Source organism: Artibeus jamaicensis, unplaced genomic scaffold, assembly GCF_021234435.1.
Source record: "Artibeus jamaicensis isolate MK-2021 breed Jamaican fruit bat unplaced genomic scaffold, CSHL_Jam_final contig_887, whole genome shotgun sequence".
Taxonomy (NCBI): Eukaryota; Metazoa; Chordata; class Mammalia; order Chiroptera; family Phyllostomidae; genus Artibeus; species Artibeus jamaicensis.
The window spans coordinates 1,683,732-1,704,649 of record NW_026522003.1 but is presented as its reverse complement, the minus strand read 5'-3'; the positions used below and the strand labels follow the sequence as shown (position 1 = coordinate 1,704,649).

General features: G+C 39.9%; 2 gene segments (V, D, J or C); both read left to right on the top strand.

The window, feature by feature from the left end:
* The first annotated feature begins 6,010 nt into the window (after nucleotides 1-6,010).
* LOC119037124 (T cell receptor alpha variable 38-1-like) lies at nucleotides 6,011-6,678 on the top strand. The segment is given in 2 exon segments: nucleotides 6,011-6,081; nucleotides 6,334-6,678. Coding segments are annotated over 2 exon segments (357 nt in total).
* A 12,467-nt stretch (nucleotides 6,679-19,145) lies between these two features.
* On the top strand, nucleotides 19,146-19,763 carry LOC128625795 (T cell receptor alpha variable 38-2/delta variable 8-like). The segment is given in 2 exon segments: nucleotides 19,146-19,201; nucleotides 19,456-19,763. Coding segments are annotated over 2 exon segments (357 nt in total).
* The last annotated feature ends 1,155 nt before the right edge of the window (nucleotides 19,764-20,918 follow it).

Below are 20,918 nucleotides of genomic sequence, written 5' to 3'. Positions count from 1 at the left end.
GGGAAAATAGACTCACCTGGACATGAGGTGGACAGCTTCTGAGCCAGTCAGTGCTCTTTTCTGTCATAAAAATCTTTTCCCATTCTTTATTTTGAGAATTTGTAAAAATATGAAAATTGAAAACATAACTAAAATAAGTTTCTTCTTATTTCCCACAATTAATTGTTCATATATATCATAGTTCCCTTGTCATATTTATTTTTAAAAAGAAAGAAAACTTAGAGTTTGCCATTGTTGCAAATGGAAACCCTGCCACTTCTGCTCAACATTGCAGGTCCCCACTCTTCTCCAAGATTAGGTCTTATCAGAAATTAATTTGCCAGCTCCTTCCTCCGTATTTTCATCCTAGAATAAAAGAACTCAGAAAATATTATTTACTTTCACTTAAAATTATAATCAAGAGCCTATTTTCTTTTTTATTATTTTTGGCATGCATTATTTTCTGATTTTTGAAGGCCACTTATTGAAGAGATTTTCAAAATTGTTGCCACTTTTTTTTATTTCCTTTAACTGATGGTGTTTTAATTATGAAATTTCACCATGAACTAGATTATCTTCACCCTGTGCCTACAGAGAACATCAAGTTAGACTTTGTGAAGTTAAGACCCACAGATTCTGTGGTACATACACTAGTGAGAGCCCCTTGCTGCGAGCCCCTTCTCTTTTCCATCTTTCTCCTGAATCTTTTTAAATGTCCTTCCTGTACCCTTAGAGGAATCAGTGAAGAAATAGATTGTTCCAGATTGAAAACCTGGATAGGACAGGAATAACTGTTGTGACTTTCAAGTACATGTAATACTATTTACTTTCCTATCTGTAATGTTTTTCTCTTTATATTTTATTTTATTTTATTTTATTTTATTTTATTTTATTTTATTTTAATTGTTGTTCGAGTACAGTCTTCTGTATTTTACTCCCATCCCAGCCCACCCCCACTAGCCCTCCCCACCTCCTTCCCATTTCCACCCCCCATTAGTTTTTGTCCATGTGTCCTTTATACTTGTTTCTGTAAACCTTTCCCCTTTTCCCCTGAAATTTCATCCCCTCTCCCTTCTAGTCACTGTCCCCCTGTTCTCAATTTCAGTGTCATTGTTTTTATTTTGCTTGCTTATTTGTTTTGTTGTTTAGCTTCCTGTTAAAGGTGAGATCATGTGGTATTTGTCTTTCACTGCCTGGCTTATTTTGCTTAGCATAATGCTTTCCAGTTTCATCCATGCTGTTGCAAAGGGCAGGAGCTCCTTCTTTCTTTCTGCTACATAGAATTCCACTGTGTAAATGTACCATAGTTTTTGGATCCATTCATTTACTGATGGGCACCTAGGTTGCTTCCAGCTCTTGGCTATTGTAAATTGTGCTGCTATGAACATTGGGGTGCATAGGTTCTTTTGGATTGGTGTTTCAGGGTTCTTAGGGTATAGTCCTAGCAGTGGAATTGCTGGATCAAAAGGCAGGTCGATTTTTATTTTTCTGAGAAAATTCCATACTGTTTTCCATAATGGTTGTACCAGTCTGCAATCCCACCAATAGTGAACTAGGGTTCCCTTTTTTCCACAACCTCTCCAACACTTATTGTTTGTTGCTTTGTTTATATGATGTCCATTCTGACTGGTGTGAAGTGTTATCTCATTGTGGTTTTAATTTGCATCTCTCTGATAGATAGTGATACTGAGCATCTTTTCATGTGTTTCTGGATCCTCTGTATGTCCTCCTTGGACAAGTATCTGTTCAAGTCCTTTTCCGATTTTTTAATTGGGCTGCTTGTCTTCTTAGAGTGTAGTCGTGTAAGTTCTTTATATATTTTGGAGATTAAACCCTTGTCTGAGGTATCATTGGCAAATAATTTTTCCCATACAGTTGGTTGTCCTTTTATTTTAATACTGGTTTCTTTATCCATGCAGAAGCTTTTTATTTTGATGAGATCCCATTTGTTTATTCTTTCCTTTATGTCCCTTGCTCTAGGGGACATATCAGTAAAAATGTTGCTGCATGAAATATCCAAGGTTTTCCTCCCTATGTTCTCCTCTAGGACTTTAATGGTGTCATGGCTTATATTTGAATATTTTATTCACCTTGAATTTATTTTGGTGTATGGTGTAAGTTGGCGCTCCAGTTTCATTTTTATGCATGTAGCTGTCCAGTTCTCCCAACACCATTTGTTGAAGAGGCCATCTTTACTCCATTTTTTGTTTCTGCTTCCTTTGTCAAATACTAAGTGACCTTAGAGACTTGGGTTTATTTCTGGGCTCTCTGTTCTGTTCCACTGGTCCATGTGTCTGTTTTTATGTCAGTACCAAGTTGTTTTGATTACAGTGGCCTTGTAATACAGTTTGGAATCAGGTATTGTGATCTCTCCTACTTTGTTCTTCTTTCTCAGAATTGCAGCTGCTATTTGGGGTTGTTTATGGTTCCATATAAATTTTGTAGTGTTTGTTCTATGTCTGTGAAATATGCCATTGGTACTTTAATAGGTATTGCATTGAATCTGTAGATTTCTTTGGGTAGTATGGACATTTTGATAATGTTAAGTCTTCCAATCCATGAACACGCTATATGTTTCCATTTGTTTGGGTCTCCCTTAATTTCTTTCTTCAGTGTTGCATAGTTTACTGAGTAAAGATCTTTTACCTCTTTGGTTAGGTTTATTCCTAAGTACTTTATTTTTTTGTTGTTGTTATGTCAAATGGGATTTTTTCTGATTTCTATCTGTGATATTTCATTCTTGGTGTACAAAATGCTTTGATTTCTGGATATTGACATTGCATCCCACTGTAGTGCCAACCTCATTAGGTCGAGCAGTTTTTTTCGTCAAGTCTATAGGATTTTCTGTGTAGACTGTCATGTCATCTGCAAACAGTGACAGTTTTGTTTCCTCCTTTCCAATTTGAATGCCTTTCATTTCCTTTCTTGATTGATCACTGTGGCTAAAACTTCCCATACTATGTTGAATAGAAGTGGTGAAAGTGGACAACCTTGTCTTGTTCCTGATCTTAGTGAAAAAGATTTTACTTTTTGCCTATCGAGTATGATGTTGGCTGTAGGTCTCTCATATATGGCCTTTATTATGTTGAGGTATGCTCCCTCCATTCCCACTTTGCTGAGTGTTTTTATCATAAATGGTGCTGTACCTTATCGAATGCTTTTTCTGCATTTATTGATATGATTATGTACTTTTTGTCTTTGTTTTTGTTTATGTGATGTATTACATTTACTGATTTGCGAATGTTGAACCATCCTTGCACCCCTGGGCTGACTCCCACTTGGTTATGGTTTATGATCTTTTTAACATATTGTTAGATGCAGTTTGCCAATATTTTGTCGAGGATTTTAGCATCTATATTCATCAGCAATATTGGCCTGAAGTTTTCTTTCGTTGTTGTGTTCTTATTTGGCCTTCTATCTTATTTGAGAGCCTTGCTGGGTAAAATAACCTTGGTTGCAGGCCTCTGGTTCTCATTACTTGGGATATTTCTTGCCATTCTCTTCTGGTTTAGAGCATTTCCATTGAGAAGTGAGCTGTGCTAACCTTATCAGGGCTCCCTTGTATGTTACTTCCTGCTTCTTCCTTGCTGCCTTTGAGATTCTCTTTTTGTCTTGGAATTTTGCCATTTTAATTATGATTGTCTTGAAGTGAGCTTTTTAGGATTCCTCTTGATTGGGACTCCGTGTTTTCTGGATTTGTGTGACTTTCTCTCATTCAATTAGGGAAGCTTTCCATCATTACTTTTTCAAACAGGTTTTCTATTCCTTGCTCTTGGTCTTCTCCTTCTGGTATCCCTACTGTATGGATATTATTAGGTTTCATATTGTCTTGCATTTCTCTTAATCCCTCTTCATTCTTTCTGAGCCTCTTTCCCTTTTCTTGCTCTTTCTGGGTGGTTTTTTCTACTTTGTCCTCCAGCTCACTGACCCAATCTTCTGCTTCATTGATCCTGTTTTTGATTCCTTCTACTGTGTTCTTCAGTTCAGAAATTGTATTCTTCATTTCCTCTTGGCCCTTGTTGATAGCTTCTATTTCCTTTTTCATGTTGATAGAGTTTGCAGTGAGTTCATTGTAGTTTCCCTGTAGTTTCTGGTAATTCATTGTGAGCTCATTGAGCTTCCTGATTGCTTTGAACTCGATATCTGATAGTTGAATTGCCTCTATTTCATTTAGCATTCTTTCTGAGGCTTCCTCCTTTCCTTTCATTTAGGGGTTGTTTCTTTGCCTTCCCATTGTTTGTGAGACTCTTCTTGTTAGCTTCGTCTTCTTAAATTGATCTGTTCTGGCTCCCTGGGTTTATGGTGTGAAATTCTGTGGTAGAATACCTGTGAGATTCAGTGGTGCAGTTTCCTTGATCTCCCAAGCTCACCTGTCTTGGGCTGTCATTTAAGTTGGCTCTGTGTTTCTTTTTGGATTTTGATTTTCTTGGGTCTTTCTTTGGTGGTTCCTTCCCGCAAGCTGGTTAACTGAAGGTCACTGTGTCCACCACCTCTTGTATTTTGTTGTGCTGGTGAGGGCAGGTTGTGTTGAAGCTGGTTCTTCCATGTGTACAAGGTTTTGAGGATTCTCTCTTGCTCTTCTTTAGTTGTTTGTTCCGGGTAATTTCTCCACTGTTTAGTTGTATTTGCAGATAGGTTAGGGATTGAGGTTAGTGTGGCTTCCACTCCCTCCTTCACCTTCTTCTACTGTTACCTATCGGTGGTTCCTTTGTTGTTGGGTTTCCTCTTCAAGCTCATATCCCAGTGTTCACAGCTTCCACATACCCTTTTTTGTGATCCATTGGATTGCTCAGGCAAAATGGTTTATGACAGCAAGAGAGAACTCTATGCTATTTATAGTAGCAGTGGGTAGAGAAGCAATAGGAAATTCTTTGGCTATGTATAGTATTAACCATGATATTTTACCCAACTAGCCAGTTTTTTTAAAGAATGGAAGGAAGATAAGACTCTTGTTGGGGAGAGAAGGGTTGTGAGTTGGATCTAGAAAACAGTGAGGCTGTGGGAGGTCAGATTCTGAGGTAAGGTGAGAGTACAGAATAGTAAATAGGTGTAGTGTGTGAGAGAATAGAGTTAACCACTAAAGTAATAGAGTTCAGGAAACCACAAAGTGGGCTAAGATCTGGGAGGGGTGTTGTGCAGTACTTACAATAGTATGAATCAGCTAGTGTTTACAATAATATTAGAGCAGTAATCATATGGCAGAATCTATGAGATCTAGGTAACAAGAAGAGGGAGTATAGGACCTTGAGTAATGTGCTAATGAAACACAAGTGAAGCAAAGGACAGTAAATTAGCAATACACTATGAATGAGAGAACAGGGTAAACCTGTCAAACAATATGATATAACCAGCCAAGCAAAGGAGACTAAATAGAAATAAAAGGAATACAAAAATACTATTCAAATAAAAGATGTAAGAAATAATGAAAAATAATAATACAAATATGCAATAACTTGCAGGTTCTCTGTATTAGTAAAGTGAAAATTGTCTCACTGTCTCAGCTGTTGGGATGCCCCCTCTTTGGGTCCAACTCTGGTCTTTTCACAGTTCCAAGTTTTTTTGTTTGTTTTTTTTGTCTCACTTGTGGGTATTTTAAAAAGAAGCAGAAGAAGGAAGGAAGAAGAAATAAAATTGAAAAGAAGGAAGGAGAAAGAGGAAAAAGGAATTGATAGACAAATAAATAATATAAATTTTAAAATAAATTAGTTTTTAAAAAGCCTCTTGCTCATTTCAAACTGGACACACAGGTTTTTCTGGTCTTGCTGGCTGAAGCAGACTGAGGGGCTCTGCACTCGGTCAGCCTTGCTCCCCAGAGCTAGCCTGGTGCCCCTTTGCAGGGCCTTGGGTTAGGGATCCAGGCCTTCCTCAGAGTGCACTCTCCCTGGACTTACCACTGTGGCCCTATTTTCTGAAAGACCAAAAAGCGTTGGGAAAACTCCACACTGAGACTTGGTCCCCCTCCCACCTGTGACACCCTTTCCTGTCACCAGCACAGAGAAGCACCCAGACCAGACCAGAGCACAGACTCCTCACTCTGCTGGAGACCTGTCAGCATGACGCCTGCTGCCTTGCTCTGGGCAGCCCTGGTCTCTGCCTGTCTGGGTAAGGAAGGTGTAAGTCTTTGTTTACAATGCTTTCTACTGGGGCTTGGAAACAAGAAGACATTAACAGCACAGGACCTTCATGCCCCACAGAGCCCAGCTATGGGGAGCCTCAAAGCTGACAGGTTCTGCCTGAGCTTTGGGTCAGGAATAGAAATGCAGGTGGGAATGGGAACCAGCTGTGAGTCTGCCTGCTCTGTCTGTCTGGTGTCACACCCAGTGCAGTCAGTCCTTTCTGTCTTCCTTCCCACAGGATCCAGTGTGGCCCAGAAGGTCAATCAGTCTCAGGCAGAAGCATCCGTGCAAGAGGCAGAGACTATGACCCTGGCCTGCACATATGACACAAGCGACAGTGATTATTATTTGTTCTGGTACAAACAGCCTCCCAGTGGGGAGATGATTCTCATTATCCGCCAAGAAGCTTTTAAGAAACAAAATGCAACGAATAATCGCTTCTCTGCGAACTTCCAGAAAGAAAGCAAATACTTTGGCCTCAGGATCTCAGACTCCCAGCTGGAGGATGCAGCGATGTATTTCTGTGCTCTGTCAGAGGCACAGTGAGATGAGTGACAGGGGGAGGCGTACAGAAACCTCAGACCTCAGCACGGGTGTCAGAGGGGAGGGGAGAAGTGGTTGGGGAAACAGGAACATAGAAAATCATTGTCTTCTTCTGGGAATAAGAGCTCCTTCTGTCTGAATATAAGAAACAAAGGAAGATGAGTGTCGACAATCTGTAAACCTTTAAAAATAATGGCATGTGTAGTGTCTTCCAGTGTTATAAAACATCTTCATACATATTCCACATGTAAACCTTATACCTTTGTGTGGTGTATGTGACAGATTACACTTCCTAAGCCTTTTTTCAAAAAATCTTTATACTTTACCTGGGAGCTTATACTTCCAAGAACCCTATACCTTACCATTTTAAAATATATTTTATTGATTATGCCATTACAGTTGTCCATTTCCCCCCTCCTTCATTCTCCTCCACCCTGCACACCCCCTCCCACCCACCTTCCCCCCTTTTGTTCATGTCCATGTGTCATAAATTCTTTAGCTTCTGCATTTCCCACACTACTTGTGCCCCCCCCCATTTTCTTCCCACCATCTATGCTACTTATTCTCTGTACCTTCTCCCCACCTTTCCTCCTCCCACTCCCCTATTTCTAACCTTCCATGTGATCTCCATTTCTGTGGCTCCACTCCTGATCTAGCTGTCTGCTTTAGTTTGCTTTTGTTTTAGGTGTGGTTGTTAATAACTGTGAGTTTGATGTCCTTTCACTGTTCATATTTTTTATCTTCTTTTTCTTACATAAGTCACTTTAACATTTCATACAGTAAGGGTTTGGTGATGATGAACTCCTTGAACTTGACCTTATCTGAGAAGCACTTTATCTGCCCTTCCATTCTAAATGAAAGCTTTGCTGGATAAAGCAATCTTGGATATAGGTCTTTGTCTTTCATGACTTGGAATGTTTCTTTTCAGTCCCTTCTTACCTGTAAGGTCTCTTTTGAAGAATCAGCTGACAGTCTGATGGAAATTCCTTTGTAGGTGACTGTCCCCTTATCTCTTGCTGCTTGTAGAATCCTCTCCTTCATTTTAATCTTGGCTAATATAATAATAATGTGCCTTGGTGTGTTCCTTCTTGGGTATTCTACTTGGTGTCCACCTTCTTTGGGACTCTCTGAGCTTCCTGGATTTCCCGGAAGTCTATTTCCCTTGCCAGATTGGGGAAGTTCTCCTTTATTATTTGTTCACATAACTTTTCCACTTGTGGCTATTCCTCTTCCCCTCCTGGTACCCCTATAATTCAGATGTTGGAACATTTAAATATGTCCTGGAGGTTCCTAAGCCTCTCCTCATTTTTGAAATTCTGATTTCTTCATTCTTTTCTGTTTGGTTGTTTCTTTTTTCCTTCTGGTCCACTCCATTGATTTGAGTCCCAGTTTTTTTTTCCCATCACTATTGGATCCCTGTGCATTTTGCTTCATTTCACTTAGTGTAGCCTTCATTTTTTCATCTAATTTGAGACCAAAATCAACCAGTTCTGTGAGCATCCTGATCGCCAGTATTTTGAACTATGCATCTAATAGGTTGCCTGTCTCTTGGTCATTTAAACGTATTGGCTCTGGGGCTTTGATTTGTTCTGCTGATTGAGCTATTTTTGGTATGTTCGCACCTGTTACATATGAGGGGTAGAGCCTTAGGTGTTCACCAGGGCAGGTCAACCCAGTGGCTGGGTTGTGACGCTGTATGTGGGGGGATGGGTCAGAGAGGTAGAAATGGCATTTGTTCTGCTCTCTCTCAGATTTCAGTCTTCTCTGCCACTTCCCACAGACAAATTGGGCCCTTCTGGTGCTGGTTCCCAAGTGGGTGGGCTTGTGTACATTCTAGAACCCTGTGGGTCTCTCCAACGAACTCTTCTGTGAAGCTGGGAGTCTCACCCAGCACCTCAGCCCCAACCCCTGCAAGTTTTTCCAATCAATGCTTTTAGGCTTTATTTCCCAGCGCTGGGGCCCTGGGTTGCGCAGTCTGTCTCACTGCCCATTTTTTGCCTGGTTTATCTGCACGCAAATGTGTGTCCGCAGTCAGCCAACCACCTTGTGCACCTTACTGGGTTTGCTGGTTTCCTCCCCACGCCCCAGTTGCCAACCTTTTCTTGCCAAGACCCCCTCTCCACTGGCTGCCAACTCCACCCCTCTTACTGGTCTGGATGAATGGTTTGTTGTCGAATTTTGGTACAGTTCAATTTTCTGTCTGTTCTGGTTGTGTTTTTGTTTCTAAATCTTTATTGTCCTTAAATTTTGTTGTGCGAGGAGATACAGTATTTCCACCTACACCTCCATCTTGGCCGGAAGCCCTATACTTTACCATTTTGATAACTGAAGCTTTTGTCAAAAATATATTCTCAATTTTATTCTCCCATCCATGTCCCAGACTGAATCTCCACAGAACAAAGGACCCATGTTTCAATACAACATGTGTGTCAGTGGAGACATAACTAGGAAAGGATCTACTTACTGGTCCAACCTCGAACCTAAAAAATGACCTATGCCCTGGTACCTTGGACAGATGATCTAGTAGAAATGATGGAATGTCCTGTTAAAGGCTCAGCTAAGAAGACACTCAGGGGCAACTCTCTTAGTGATTTGAATGTTATTCTGCAGAAAGCTGTCATAATTATTAAGTTAATGGCTGATATATAGGTACTTCTATCGTCTAACCTAAATTATACAAGTTTAGAAACTAACAAATGAATGTGGACTAGACTCTTCTGATGTCAGTCCCATAACCTATTTAAGAATTTGTCATTTCTTTTCCACAACTTAGCATCTGTTGCACTAGAGGTCTAGTTCCCAGAGGATGAAGGCTTTCACCAGAGGTTCAGTAAGGATTCCAGCAAAACTATGGCCATGACCTAGGTATCTTTGAACTTGTGCCAATGGTCCAACAAGAAAAAAAGGAGGTATTATACTTGGAGGGGTAACTGACCCAAATTGTCATGAAGCACCAGGTTGTTGTCACCCAAGGAGGGTGAGGAGGAATATGTCTGTAATTTTAGTGATTCATATTAGGTATTTCCCTTCCCCATAGAAACAGCTGTTGCTGCAAAACCTGAAAAGGGCAAAGTGATCAAGAACTGCGACCCTTCACTGATGAAGAGTCTGGGGCACCCCATCAACCAAGCAAGCTACCTCTGCTAAAGTGCTATCGAAGGAAATCTGGAGAGTGTGGAGGAAGAGGGGGAAGATGGCTACCAATTACAGCCTTGGTACCTGTTAAAGTGGGGCCCGAATCTCGTGTCCTGCAACCCTCCCATTTTAAGTGTTTTAAATAAATTGCAGCCAGCCACAACCTTGAAGACTCAGTGACACAGTGAAAAAATACATAGGGCAAGCATGCATTTCAGTAGTGTAAGAGCACTTCTGATTCAATGTCCCATCCAAACACCTAGCTCTAATTTTATCAATAGCTGCAGTAGACAATTCTGTGGACTCTCAGACTCATTCCAGAGATCATCCTACATGATCATGAGATCATGCAGCATACATTGTAATGTGTACTTTCTAAAGTAATGGTCTTTAGACCATTGGTCTTCTCTGACTCCTCAGATGTTCACTCAGCCTACAAGGACAGGGCAATTACCAGCCCTGCTGGCCAGCACTAAGCAGTGATGAAAGAGGACTGGTAAATGCTCTAGCTTCTTGAGTTCCAGCTGACAATCCTGAAAGGGACTCTACATCCATCTTGGGAGATCCTGGCAGAATCTAGCCTTAATGTTGCACTACATAATTTCTTCTTCTCTCTTCTATACCCTTTTTGGGAGATCCTAGCGTATCAACCCCCAGTCTTTCCCTATGCATTTTCTGACTCTTGCTCCCTAAGATCTATTCCTATATAAATTAACTTCACCTGAGTCCTTGCTTCAGGGTCTATTTTGAGGAAAAACAAAATTAAAATATAGGTTCTTTAAAAACTGAATAGAAAAATAGCAAAAGAGTTCAAGGTGAACCTTGTGGATTACTAATAAGAACAGATGGGTGCTTGAGTAATTCACTGGTAAAATTGAATGTGTCACCTTATCTTTCAAAATAATGGTGAGATAGAACACATTTACAGAACTGCAATCTCTGTAGATGTGTGGGCATATCTTTTGACTACACAAAAACTTTACTTAACAAATCTAAATGTTCTGCATCTGCTCAACCTCTACCATTTTAAAGTGCATTCTTCCTTCTCCCCAAAATGTGCCTTTATTCCAGTCAGTCTGTTCTTCTTCCTGACTCATACACACTTCAAGCCCTTGAATTCCTTTTCAGGGTATTCTACTCACTCAAATTTCCCTTTTATGTGCATTTCAGACTGGTCAAATCATAAACATTTTAAAGCTCTAGCTTGTCCAAGGCTTCTTTTCTAGAAGAGAATCCTTGAATTCTTTCTGTTCTAACGTCATGCAGTACTGAATCTGACCCCAACAATCTGATTCTTAGTGACTCCCCTTCCTGAAGGGTTTGCTGTTGTTTCAAGTTACCAAACTTTCCTCCCCAAATACATTACAGACTCCGTAAGGACAGAACTTTGCCTTGTATACTTCAGCATTTCTCAATGCTCTTGGCACAGGGTTAGGCACATAATAAGAACTCAGTAAAGCCCAGGTTTTGCTTAAAGTTTATTTTATAGTCATCATGTATTCATGAGATAATGCTAAGAGAAAAAAATTTATGTTCCAACAGAGTCACAGGAGATGTTTTTGAGAAGGTGAGCCATTATAAAAGTTTGAATTCTGAAAGCAGTGATAAAGGGAAGAGTAGAGTGTATTTAAATAATCAGGACTTCTGCCAAGATGGAGAAGTAGGTGGAGGTTCCACCTCACCTCTGTGCACAACCAAATCTAAGAACAACTATTTTTAACAGCAGTCACAACCAAGCCATACGGAAAATCGACAATACGGAGTCCAAAGGACAACTAGATACTCGGCTGGACCGGTACGAGGAGCGAGGCCAGCAGCAGAGCAGGTTAGCAAGAAAAAATTCCCGGGGTGGTGCGCAGTGCGTGCAGGCAACCGAGGGCGCTGATCGCCAGTGAGCTGGCTGCCGGAGCGCACAGGGAAGAGGCGCGGTGGCTCGGTCGGTCGCGCGCATTAACCCGCACGGTGCAGCAGGCTCGCAAAATTAGGATCGGATAAGCAAGCCCGAGGCCTTTGAGTGACTGGGTGCGCTGGGCTAGCGGAGAGGAACGCCATTGCTCCCTCTCTGACCCCGCCCCCACACACAGCGTCACAAACCAGCGACCTGGGTCACCCTGTCCTGGTAAACAACTAAGGCTTTGCTCCGCTCACTTAACAGCACGAATAGACCAAAAATGGCTCTAGGACAACTCAGAGCCCCAGAACCGATAGACCTAAGTGATGAAGAAATAGCCAGTCTTTCAGATGCACAGTTCAAAACACTGGTTATAAAGATCCTTATAGAACTGGTGGATTTTAGTCACAAATTAGAGAAACATATGGAAGCTAAATTAATTGAAATGAATGCTGATACAAAAGATACCAATAGTAATGGAAAGAAAATTGGGATTCAAATCAAGGGAGAGGACCAGACGGAAGAAAAAAATGATCAAACAGAAAGGAATGAAGAAATAAGAATTCAGAAAAATGAGGAGAAGCTTAGGAACCTCCAGGACATCTTTAAACGTTCCAACATCCGAATTATAGGGGTACCAGAAGGGGGAAAGGCACAACCACCAGTTGAAAAATTATTTGAACAAATAATAAAGGAGAATTTCCCCAATCTGGCAAGCAAAGGAAATAGACTTCCGAGAAATCCAGGAAGCTCAGAGAGTCCCAAAGAAGTTGGACCCAAGAAGGAACACACCAAGGCACATCATAATTACATTAGCCAAGATTAAAATGAAGGAGAGAATCCTAGAAGCAGCAAGAGCTAAGGGGACAGTCACCTACAAAGGAGTTCCCATCAGACTGTCAGCTGATTTCTCAAAAGAGACCTTACAGGCAAGAAGGGGCTGGACAGAGGTATTCTAAGTCATGAAAACCAAAGATCTACAACCAAGATTGCTCTACCCAGCAAAACTTTCATTTAGAATGGAAGGACAGATAAAGTGCTTCTCAGATAAGACCAAATTCAAGGAGTTCATCATCACCAAGCCCTTACTATATGAAATGTTAAAGGGACTTACCTAAGAAAAAGAAGATAAAAAAGATGAACAGTGAAAGGACAGCAAACTCACAGTTATTAAGAACCACACCTAAAACAAAAGCAAACTAAGAGGATAGCTAGATCAGGAGCAGAACCATAGAAATGAAGATCTCATGGAGGGTTAGCAACAGGGGAGTGGGAGGAGGGGAAGGGGGGAGAAGGCACAGAAAATAAGTAGTATAGACAGTAGATAGAAAATAGATAGGGGGGAGGATAAGAATAGTAGGGGAAATACAGAATCTAAAGAATTTGAGACACATGTTCATGAACTAAAGGGGGAAATGGTGGGGGAGGGGTATGCAGGGTGGAGGGGAAAGGAGGGGGGAATAGAGCAAATGTAATGGCATAATCAATAAAAAATAAATAAAAATAAAAATAAATAAATAAATAAATAATCAAGTTCTTGCTGATGTCAAGAAAATGTATATATAAAACCCTAAAGATTCCAACAAAAAAACTACTAGAACCAATAAATGAATTCTTTAAAGTAGCAGGATGGAAAAGAAATATTCAAAAATAGATGAATTTCTATACACCCATAATGAACTATCAGAAAGAGAAACTAAGAAAATAATCTCATTTACATTTGTTCCAATAAGAATAAAATACCTAGGAATAAATTTAATAATGAATGTAAAAGACCTATACTTGGAAAACTATCAGACATCAAAGAAAGAAATTAAAGAAGATGCAAATAAATGGAAGCACATACAGTGTTCACAGATTAGGAGAATTAACCTCATTAAAATGTTCATCCTACCCAAAGCAATCTATATATGCAACACAGTTCCTATCAAGATACCTATCTGTATTTCACAGTACTAGATCTAATATTTCAAAAATTTATATGGAATGACAAAAGAACCCAGTAGCCACAATAATCTTGAGAACAAAAAATAAAGTTGGAGGAATCATGCTACCTGATATCAGACTTCACTATGAGGCCATAGTAGTCCAAAAAGTATGGCATTAGCATTAAAATAAACATATAGATCAATGGAACAGAATAGAAAGTTTAGAAAAAATCCACACTTTTATGGTCAATTAATATTTGACAGGAGGTAAGAACACACAATGGGGTAGTCTATTCAATAAATGGTATTTGGAAAATTGAACATATACAGGCAAAAAATGAAAGTAGACCACTTCCTTACACTACATATAAGAATAAATTCAAAATGAACTAGAGAATTAAATGTAAGACTCAAAACCATGAAAATCCTAGAAGAAAACTTAGGCAGTAAAACCTTGGACATTTCTCATTATTTTGTCTAATGTGTCTCCTTGGGCAAAGGAAACAAAAGAAAAAATAAACAAATGGGACTATATTAAACTAGAAAGATCTTGCATAGCAAAAGAAACTATCAAGAAAATGAAAAGAGAACCCATTAAATGGGAGAATATATTCACCAATGATAAATCTGATAAGGGGTTAATATCCAAAATATACAAAGAACTTATACAACTCAACACCAATAAAAGAATCCTATTTGAAAAATGGGCAAAAAACTTAATAAACCCTTCTCCCATGAGGAGTTGGCCAATAGACATATGAAAAGATGCTCAAGGTACTAATCATCAGAGAAATGCAAATTCAAACCACAATGAGGTACCATATCACACCTGTCAGAATAGCTATCAATAAATCAACAAAAAACAAGTGTTGATGAGGATGTGGAGAAAAGGGAACCCTCATGCTCTGTTGGTGGAAATTCACACTGATGCAACCACTGTAAAAAAAGTATGGAATTTCCTCAAAAAATTTAAAAATAGAACTTCCTGATAATCCAGTGATTCCACTTTTGGTAGTATATATGAAGAAACCCAAAACACTGATTTAAAAGAATATATGTACCCCTATGTGCATTGCAGCCCAAGTGCCCATTAGTAGGTGAGTGGATAAAATAGCTGCAGTACATTCACACGGTGGAATACTACTTGGCTGTAGAAAAGACAGACTTTTCACATTTTGTGATAGCACGGATGGATCTAGAGAGTACTGAGCTAAGTGAAATAAGCTAGTCAGAGAAAGACAAATATCATGCTATTTCACTTACATGGGGAATCTAATGAAGAGAATAAACAAACAAACAAAATATAAATAGGCTAATAAAGAACAGACTGACAGCTGTTTGATGAAAGAGATTTGGAGAGCTGTATGAAAAAGGGTGAAAAAATTAAGCCAATAAAATAAAAAATATAGAAACAGACAACAGTATAACAATTAGGAGAGGGAAAGGAGTGGTGGGAGCTAGAAGAGGGGGCATAAATGGTAACAGAAGGAGGCTTGACTATGGGTGGTGAACACACAACACAATCTACAGATGACGTGTTATACAATTGTTCACCTGAACTATATAATTTATTGAGTCACCCAATATATTCAATAAATATAAATAAGTAAGGTCTGTGTTGAGTGCAGATAGGTATCAGAAACTGATAAGAATAGATAACTTTCTGAACAAAGTTTTTGATGGAGTGTTGTCTGTGCAGAGGAGCCAATTATAGAAATTTACCTGGTAATTATTTCTTTGACCTGAAGAGGTCACTGCTTCCATTCATTGACAAGAGTAAAGTTGCAAAAGACTGTCTGGTATTGAGAAAATGGCTAACACATACTAAACAACTGAGGGGGGGAACCCTCCTTTCTCAGTGAGATTTCCACGCTCCAGGATCAAATCCTCCATGGGTTTGGGAAGGCCAAAGCATGAAGGAGCTTCTAAGAGCCACATTTCTGATCTGGTGGCCAGAAGTGAGCTAGTAGAGTTTATGTCATCAGGAACCCAGAGGACTGAGAAGATTCCAAGAACTAATCTTTATCTTTTATAGAACAGACTCAAAGAATAAATATAATTTTTAGTTCACTCTTAACATCTTTTAAAAAATTAGCCATAGAAGGATGAAAGAAGAAATCCTTCCTGACTGACCATCCAATAAGGAAAAAATTTTACTATCTAATATACTTATTTGAACAGTGTTTCAGATCCCTGGGTACAGGATGAAAAGGATGTTGGATAAATCTGGTGCCTTTGTATAGTCCAAGGGACAGTTAGCAGCCTCTTTCCATGTTAGTCCCAGCTCCTCCACTCCTGTACACTTAAGACCAACCAGCCAAGCCCTGGCTGCTGTGGCTCAGTGGATTGAGCACCGGCCTGTGAACCAAAGGATGGCCAGTTCAATTCCAAGTCAGGGCACATGCCTGGATTGCAGGCCAGGTCCCTAGCAGGGGTTGCACAAAAGGCAACCACACACTGATGTTTCTCTCCCTCTCTCCCTCCCTTCTCTTCTCTAAAAACATAAATAAAATCTTTAAGAAAAAGAAAAGCAATTTAAAAAAAGACCACCCAGTCAACAGACTCAGCCACCTACCTCTGTATCAGAGGAAACCCACGTCACCCAGAGATCCCCCAAGTGCACTGGACCCCACTCTGTGCATGAGGATTCCCAGCCAAAAGTGTGTGAACAATGTCCACCACCTCTGACAAGGCAAAGTATACATGAATATAGTGAACATAAGTAAAACTTTTTAAAAAGACTTTTAAAAGTTGTTGTTCACTGTACACTCAGGAAAAGAATTAAGAGAATAGCAATGCTAAATGTGAGATGCCTGGGGTGACTAGGACTGGGAACCCTCAGTGTTCTTGAGTCGAGTTCCTCCTGACTAAGAGGGAATTTCTTGACACCTGGAATAGCTTCTCCCACTTGTGCCTTAGCTTCTGCCTCCGTGAAAACTGTTCCATGAGAACACCAGAGTAGACATGTGATGTTCACATGTTTTTATTCTAGTTTTTGCTTGATGCAGTCTAACCAATGAAGTCCTATGAGAAATCCTATGACACTGCTCATATTTCAAGGAAACAGTGGAATCTCTCAGACTTCACAGATGGGACACTGCTTTCTCCTCCTATCTTTTATTGTCTTTCTTCACCCATATAATTTTCTTAATATCCTGTCATCTGACTTTGCCCACCACCTTTTACAGTCTATCTAAACACCCCAACCCAAGAAACCACTTTTATTTAAAATGACAAAATTTAAAAAAATAACTATCATCTGGACATAATATTTTTTAAAGTCAAAGAAAAATACAGCATTGTACCCACTGCATGTTTGCTTATTAAAAGTTCTTTTATATATATCATCTTGTTTGATTCTCAGACTCCAACAACCTGATTAACCGTCCGAAGGAGCTAGGGACTGATTGGATGATGGATGTAAGACAGCAATTTTCAACCTTTTTCATCTCCTAGCACAAACTACTAAAGCATAAACTATTAAAGCATAAACTACTAAAATCCTGTGGCACACCAAAATCTACATTATTTTTTTCTGATCTGACAAAAAATGAGTATAATTTTTATTCATTCACATCAAATGTGAATGGCTGTTGTCATTTTTTTAACTTGACAATCTAAGGGAAAAGAGTTCAGTAGCCCTGACTAAATAGTCAGGTATTGCACAACTTAAAAATTCTAGCTGCACACTGGTTGAAAATCACTGATATAAGACACCGAAGTTGGGTTGGCTGCGCCCAAAGGACCAGGGATTGATCTGAAACAGCAGGGTGGACCCTCTGGCTGAGGATCCCTGACTGCATTGCAGGCACATTGAATGCAGGCAAGAGGGAGGGAACATTTACTTCTGAGGGACTCCTTTGTGAAATTACAGCTTCAGCTGGACTGAGATTGATAGAAAAAAACAAATTAGTCATCTAGATTTTCCTATAAAAACTGAAGAAGAGAGGGGAAAATGATAAAGTAATAACAATTTTACCAATTTCATGTAACTCTCACAAGAAAATGGTAGACATGACAGAATTTTTTAATCCTCCCCCAAGGATATGTGGATGGATTTTAGAGAGAGGGGAAGGATGAGAGAGAGAGAGAAACATTAATCTGTTGTCCCAAATACATGTCCTAACCAAAGTTCAAACCCACAACCTAGCTATAAGCCCTGATCAGGGACTGAACTCACAACCTTTTGGTGCACAGGACAACACTCCAACCAACTGAGCAACCTTACCAGGGAACATGGCATCAATTCAATGACTGAGCAAACAAGCAAAAGAACTATGCCATCTATAGCAACTCACCGAGGTATACTTTAAGAAGTCCTCTGGAGTTAAGAACATATGTGGTCTATGGAAAAATGCCTATTGCTTACCTGTTCTCCAAATGGAAATAATAAACAGGTTGGGAAAGTTTAGGCCACCACTCCCTATATGACAAATCAGCTTTGTATTTAGTCTTTTCTGCTTCTTTTATGCAGAGGAAAAATACTGTCCAATAAAGATGGACCATAGAGATGTCCTTACCTAAGCCTGCATGACACAAACTCAGTAGAAAGAGAACATTAATGCAGGTGAGACTAGTGGTTTTTTGCATTGTGAGCTTTCATTTTTGCACAATTGACTCTTCTATGATATGAGAACTATAATTCCTGACCTTTCTTCTCTCATAGGAGAATGTACCCATGAGGAAAAATAAGGTGCCAGTGAATCTCTGTCAGATATGTCACATACAATGTTCCCAAATAAATTTTAAATTAATTGTTCTGATTCTTCATTCATGAGCCATGAAGAGGTGTGCCACAGAGTTCTCACAGGAACGTTTACCAGTAGTACTGTACAGTTGTTGAGCTCCCTGACCCAGCCAAAGCCAAGTATCCTTTGAAAATTTTTTTAATGTTTTCAAGCCAGTAGCAGTGCAATTAGATATCAAAATTCTGGTTCCAGTTTTATCCAGAGTGAGTTTTGCTGTTGTATTTCTCATTGTTTTGAAGTATTGAGAAATTATTAAAATAAAGAATTGGTCGAAGAATAGTAGTATAATCAAAACCTGTGTAATGGAAACACAGAGACCATGATGATATTGGCTTTAAGATGAGAGAGAAAGAGGAAGGAAAGGAGAAAGATGGAAGGAAGGAAGGAAGGAAGGAAGGAAGGAAGGAAGGAAGGAAGGAAGGAAGGAAGGAAGGAAGGAAGGAAGGAAGGAAGGAAAAACTTACAAAGAAAACCTAGTTGCTTACATTTGGTTTTGTCTTTTTCCTGCCCATCCAATTCTCCTCTCCAAAATTACATTTCTGTGAAACAATTTACTGGCTCCTTGTCTTGATTTTTACCCCAGAAAAAATTACAGCTCTAACATCTTTTTTCACTTGGTGGTATAGACAAACTTTTATTCTCTGAAGCAAAAGACAAAAGGCACTGATAAACTATTTTAAGCAAAACGAAGTCAGAGGCCCACCTGACATTCCGCTTCCTGTTCTGACTCAGTGATGTCACTGAGTACAGCTGATACCAGGTTTCAGATGAGAGCAAGATATTTTTTCTCCCTGCAGAAGAGAGGCGCCAGCATGGCAGGCACTGGGTTGCTGTGGGTGTTCGTGGTCTCCACCTGTCTTGGTAAGGAATTCATATGTATTTGTTTCCTGAGTACGCAGTAAGCCTGTAAAGTCAGTAAAGAGATTAATAAGACAGAGAACTTACCTCCTCATTGGTACCAGCTATTGGAAGCAAAAAGCCTGAATGATTCTGCCAGGAGTTTAGATTAAGAGGAGGAAAGCAGGTGGGGATGGGAACCAGCTCTGAGTCTGCCTGCTCTGTCTGTCTGCTGTCACACCCAGTGCAGTCATTCCTTTCTGCCTTCCTTCCCACAGGATCCAGTGTGGCCCAGAAGGTCAATCAGCCTCAGCCAGAAATGTCTGTGCAGGAGGCAGAGACTGTGACCCTGGCCTGTACATATGACACTACTGTGAGTGATTTTTATTTGTTCTGGTACAAACAGCCTCCCAGTGGGGAGATGATTCTCATTATCCGCCAAGAAGCTTTTAAGAAACAAAATGCAACGAATAATCGCTTCTCTGCGAACTTCCATAAAGAAAGCAAATACTTTGGCCTCAGGATCTCAGACTCCCGGCTGGAGGATGCAGCGATGTATTTCTGTGCTCTGTCAGAGGCACAGTGAGATGAGTGACAGGGGGAGGCGTACAGAAACCTCAGACCTCAGTGCCTGTGTCAGGTATAACAGGAACACAGAGAGGAAATCATTGACTGCTCTGGAGAAAAGAAATACTAATCTGTCTGACTATAGGGAACATAGACACAATATTTATAAGCTATAATGCTCAAGATAATAAAGAAAATACTGAATGCACACAATGCTTTACAGGTTTGCACATGACCTTCACGTGCATTTGCTTCATTTAACCCCCACAACTCCATGTGTTAACAGGACAGTCAGATACTGTGTCACAGCTATCCAGTGACTGTCATAGCTTGACCTAAAGCTACTTCCTAGAATCACATCTTAACCTTTTCACAGTGTAAATCACTCTCATTACTATCCACCTGCGTGTGTCACCATCACATTGGAGTCACCATATCCAAAATTGAATTTTTTATCTTTTCCACAATTATTTTTTCTTTATTTTTCTCTCTCCAGCCTTACTTGGGAGTACAATAAAATCTGCTGCTGTTGAGTTTGTAGAATTTCTCCACCCTCTACCTCTCAGCCTAGGTTATCTAATTTTTTGGTATAGATCTTATTTCTTTCTAATTACTAAGCAATGTGAAAACTCTATCAAATCCATCTGTCTGTCTCCCAATTTATCCATCAGTCTTTCTTATTGACTTTCATCTAATTTTATCCTGTGTATCTTAAATTTCCTTAATGCACCATTTGTCTTATCTAAAAAGATGAGAAAAAAAGAACGAACAACTGTCAGGTAGCATTTCATGTGCTGCTGGGACTCAGCCCCTGACAGGCACACTCTGGCAATGCTGTGCTTGCTTCTGCTGAGGCAACCATTTGAAAGGACTGGAGAGGCCACAGGGAACCAAAGGCAGATTGTTAAATAACTTTTAAAAAGCATTCATAAGAATAGCTTGTCATCTCTCAATTATTAGTACTGACACAAGAGATTTAGTACCCAGACTGGAACTAGAACCACAGCTGGTGCCATGCAAAGGACATCCCATATCTCCTGCGGCTTCTCTATGTCCTCCTTGAAAGCTTCTATTGCCTGCCATAGGCCCACACCCTCAGAGCTTTGGGCCATCCTCTTAGTTCCCTTAAACAACTTGGAGCCATCTGGAACTCTCCCATTTAGTTTTAGATGCC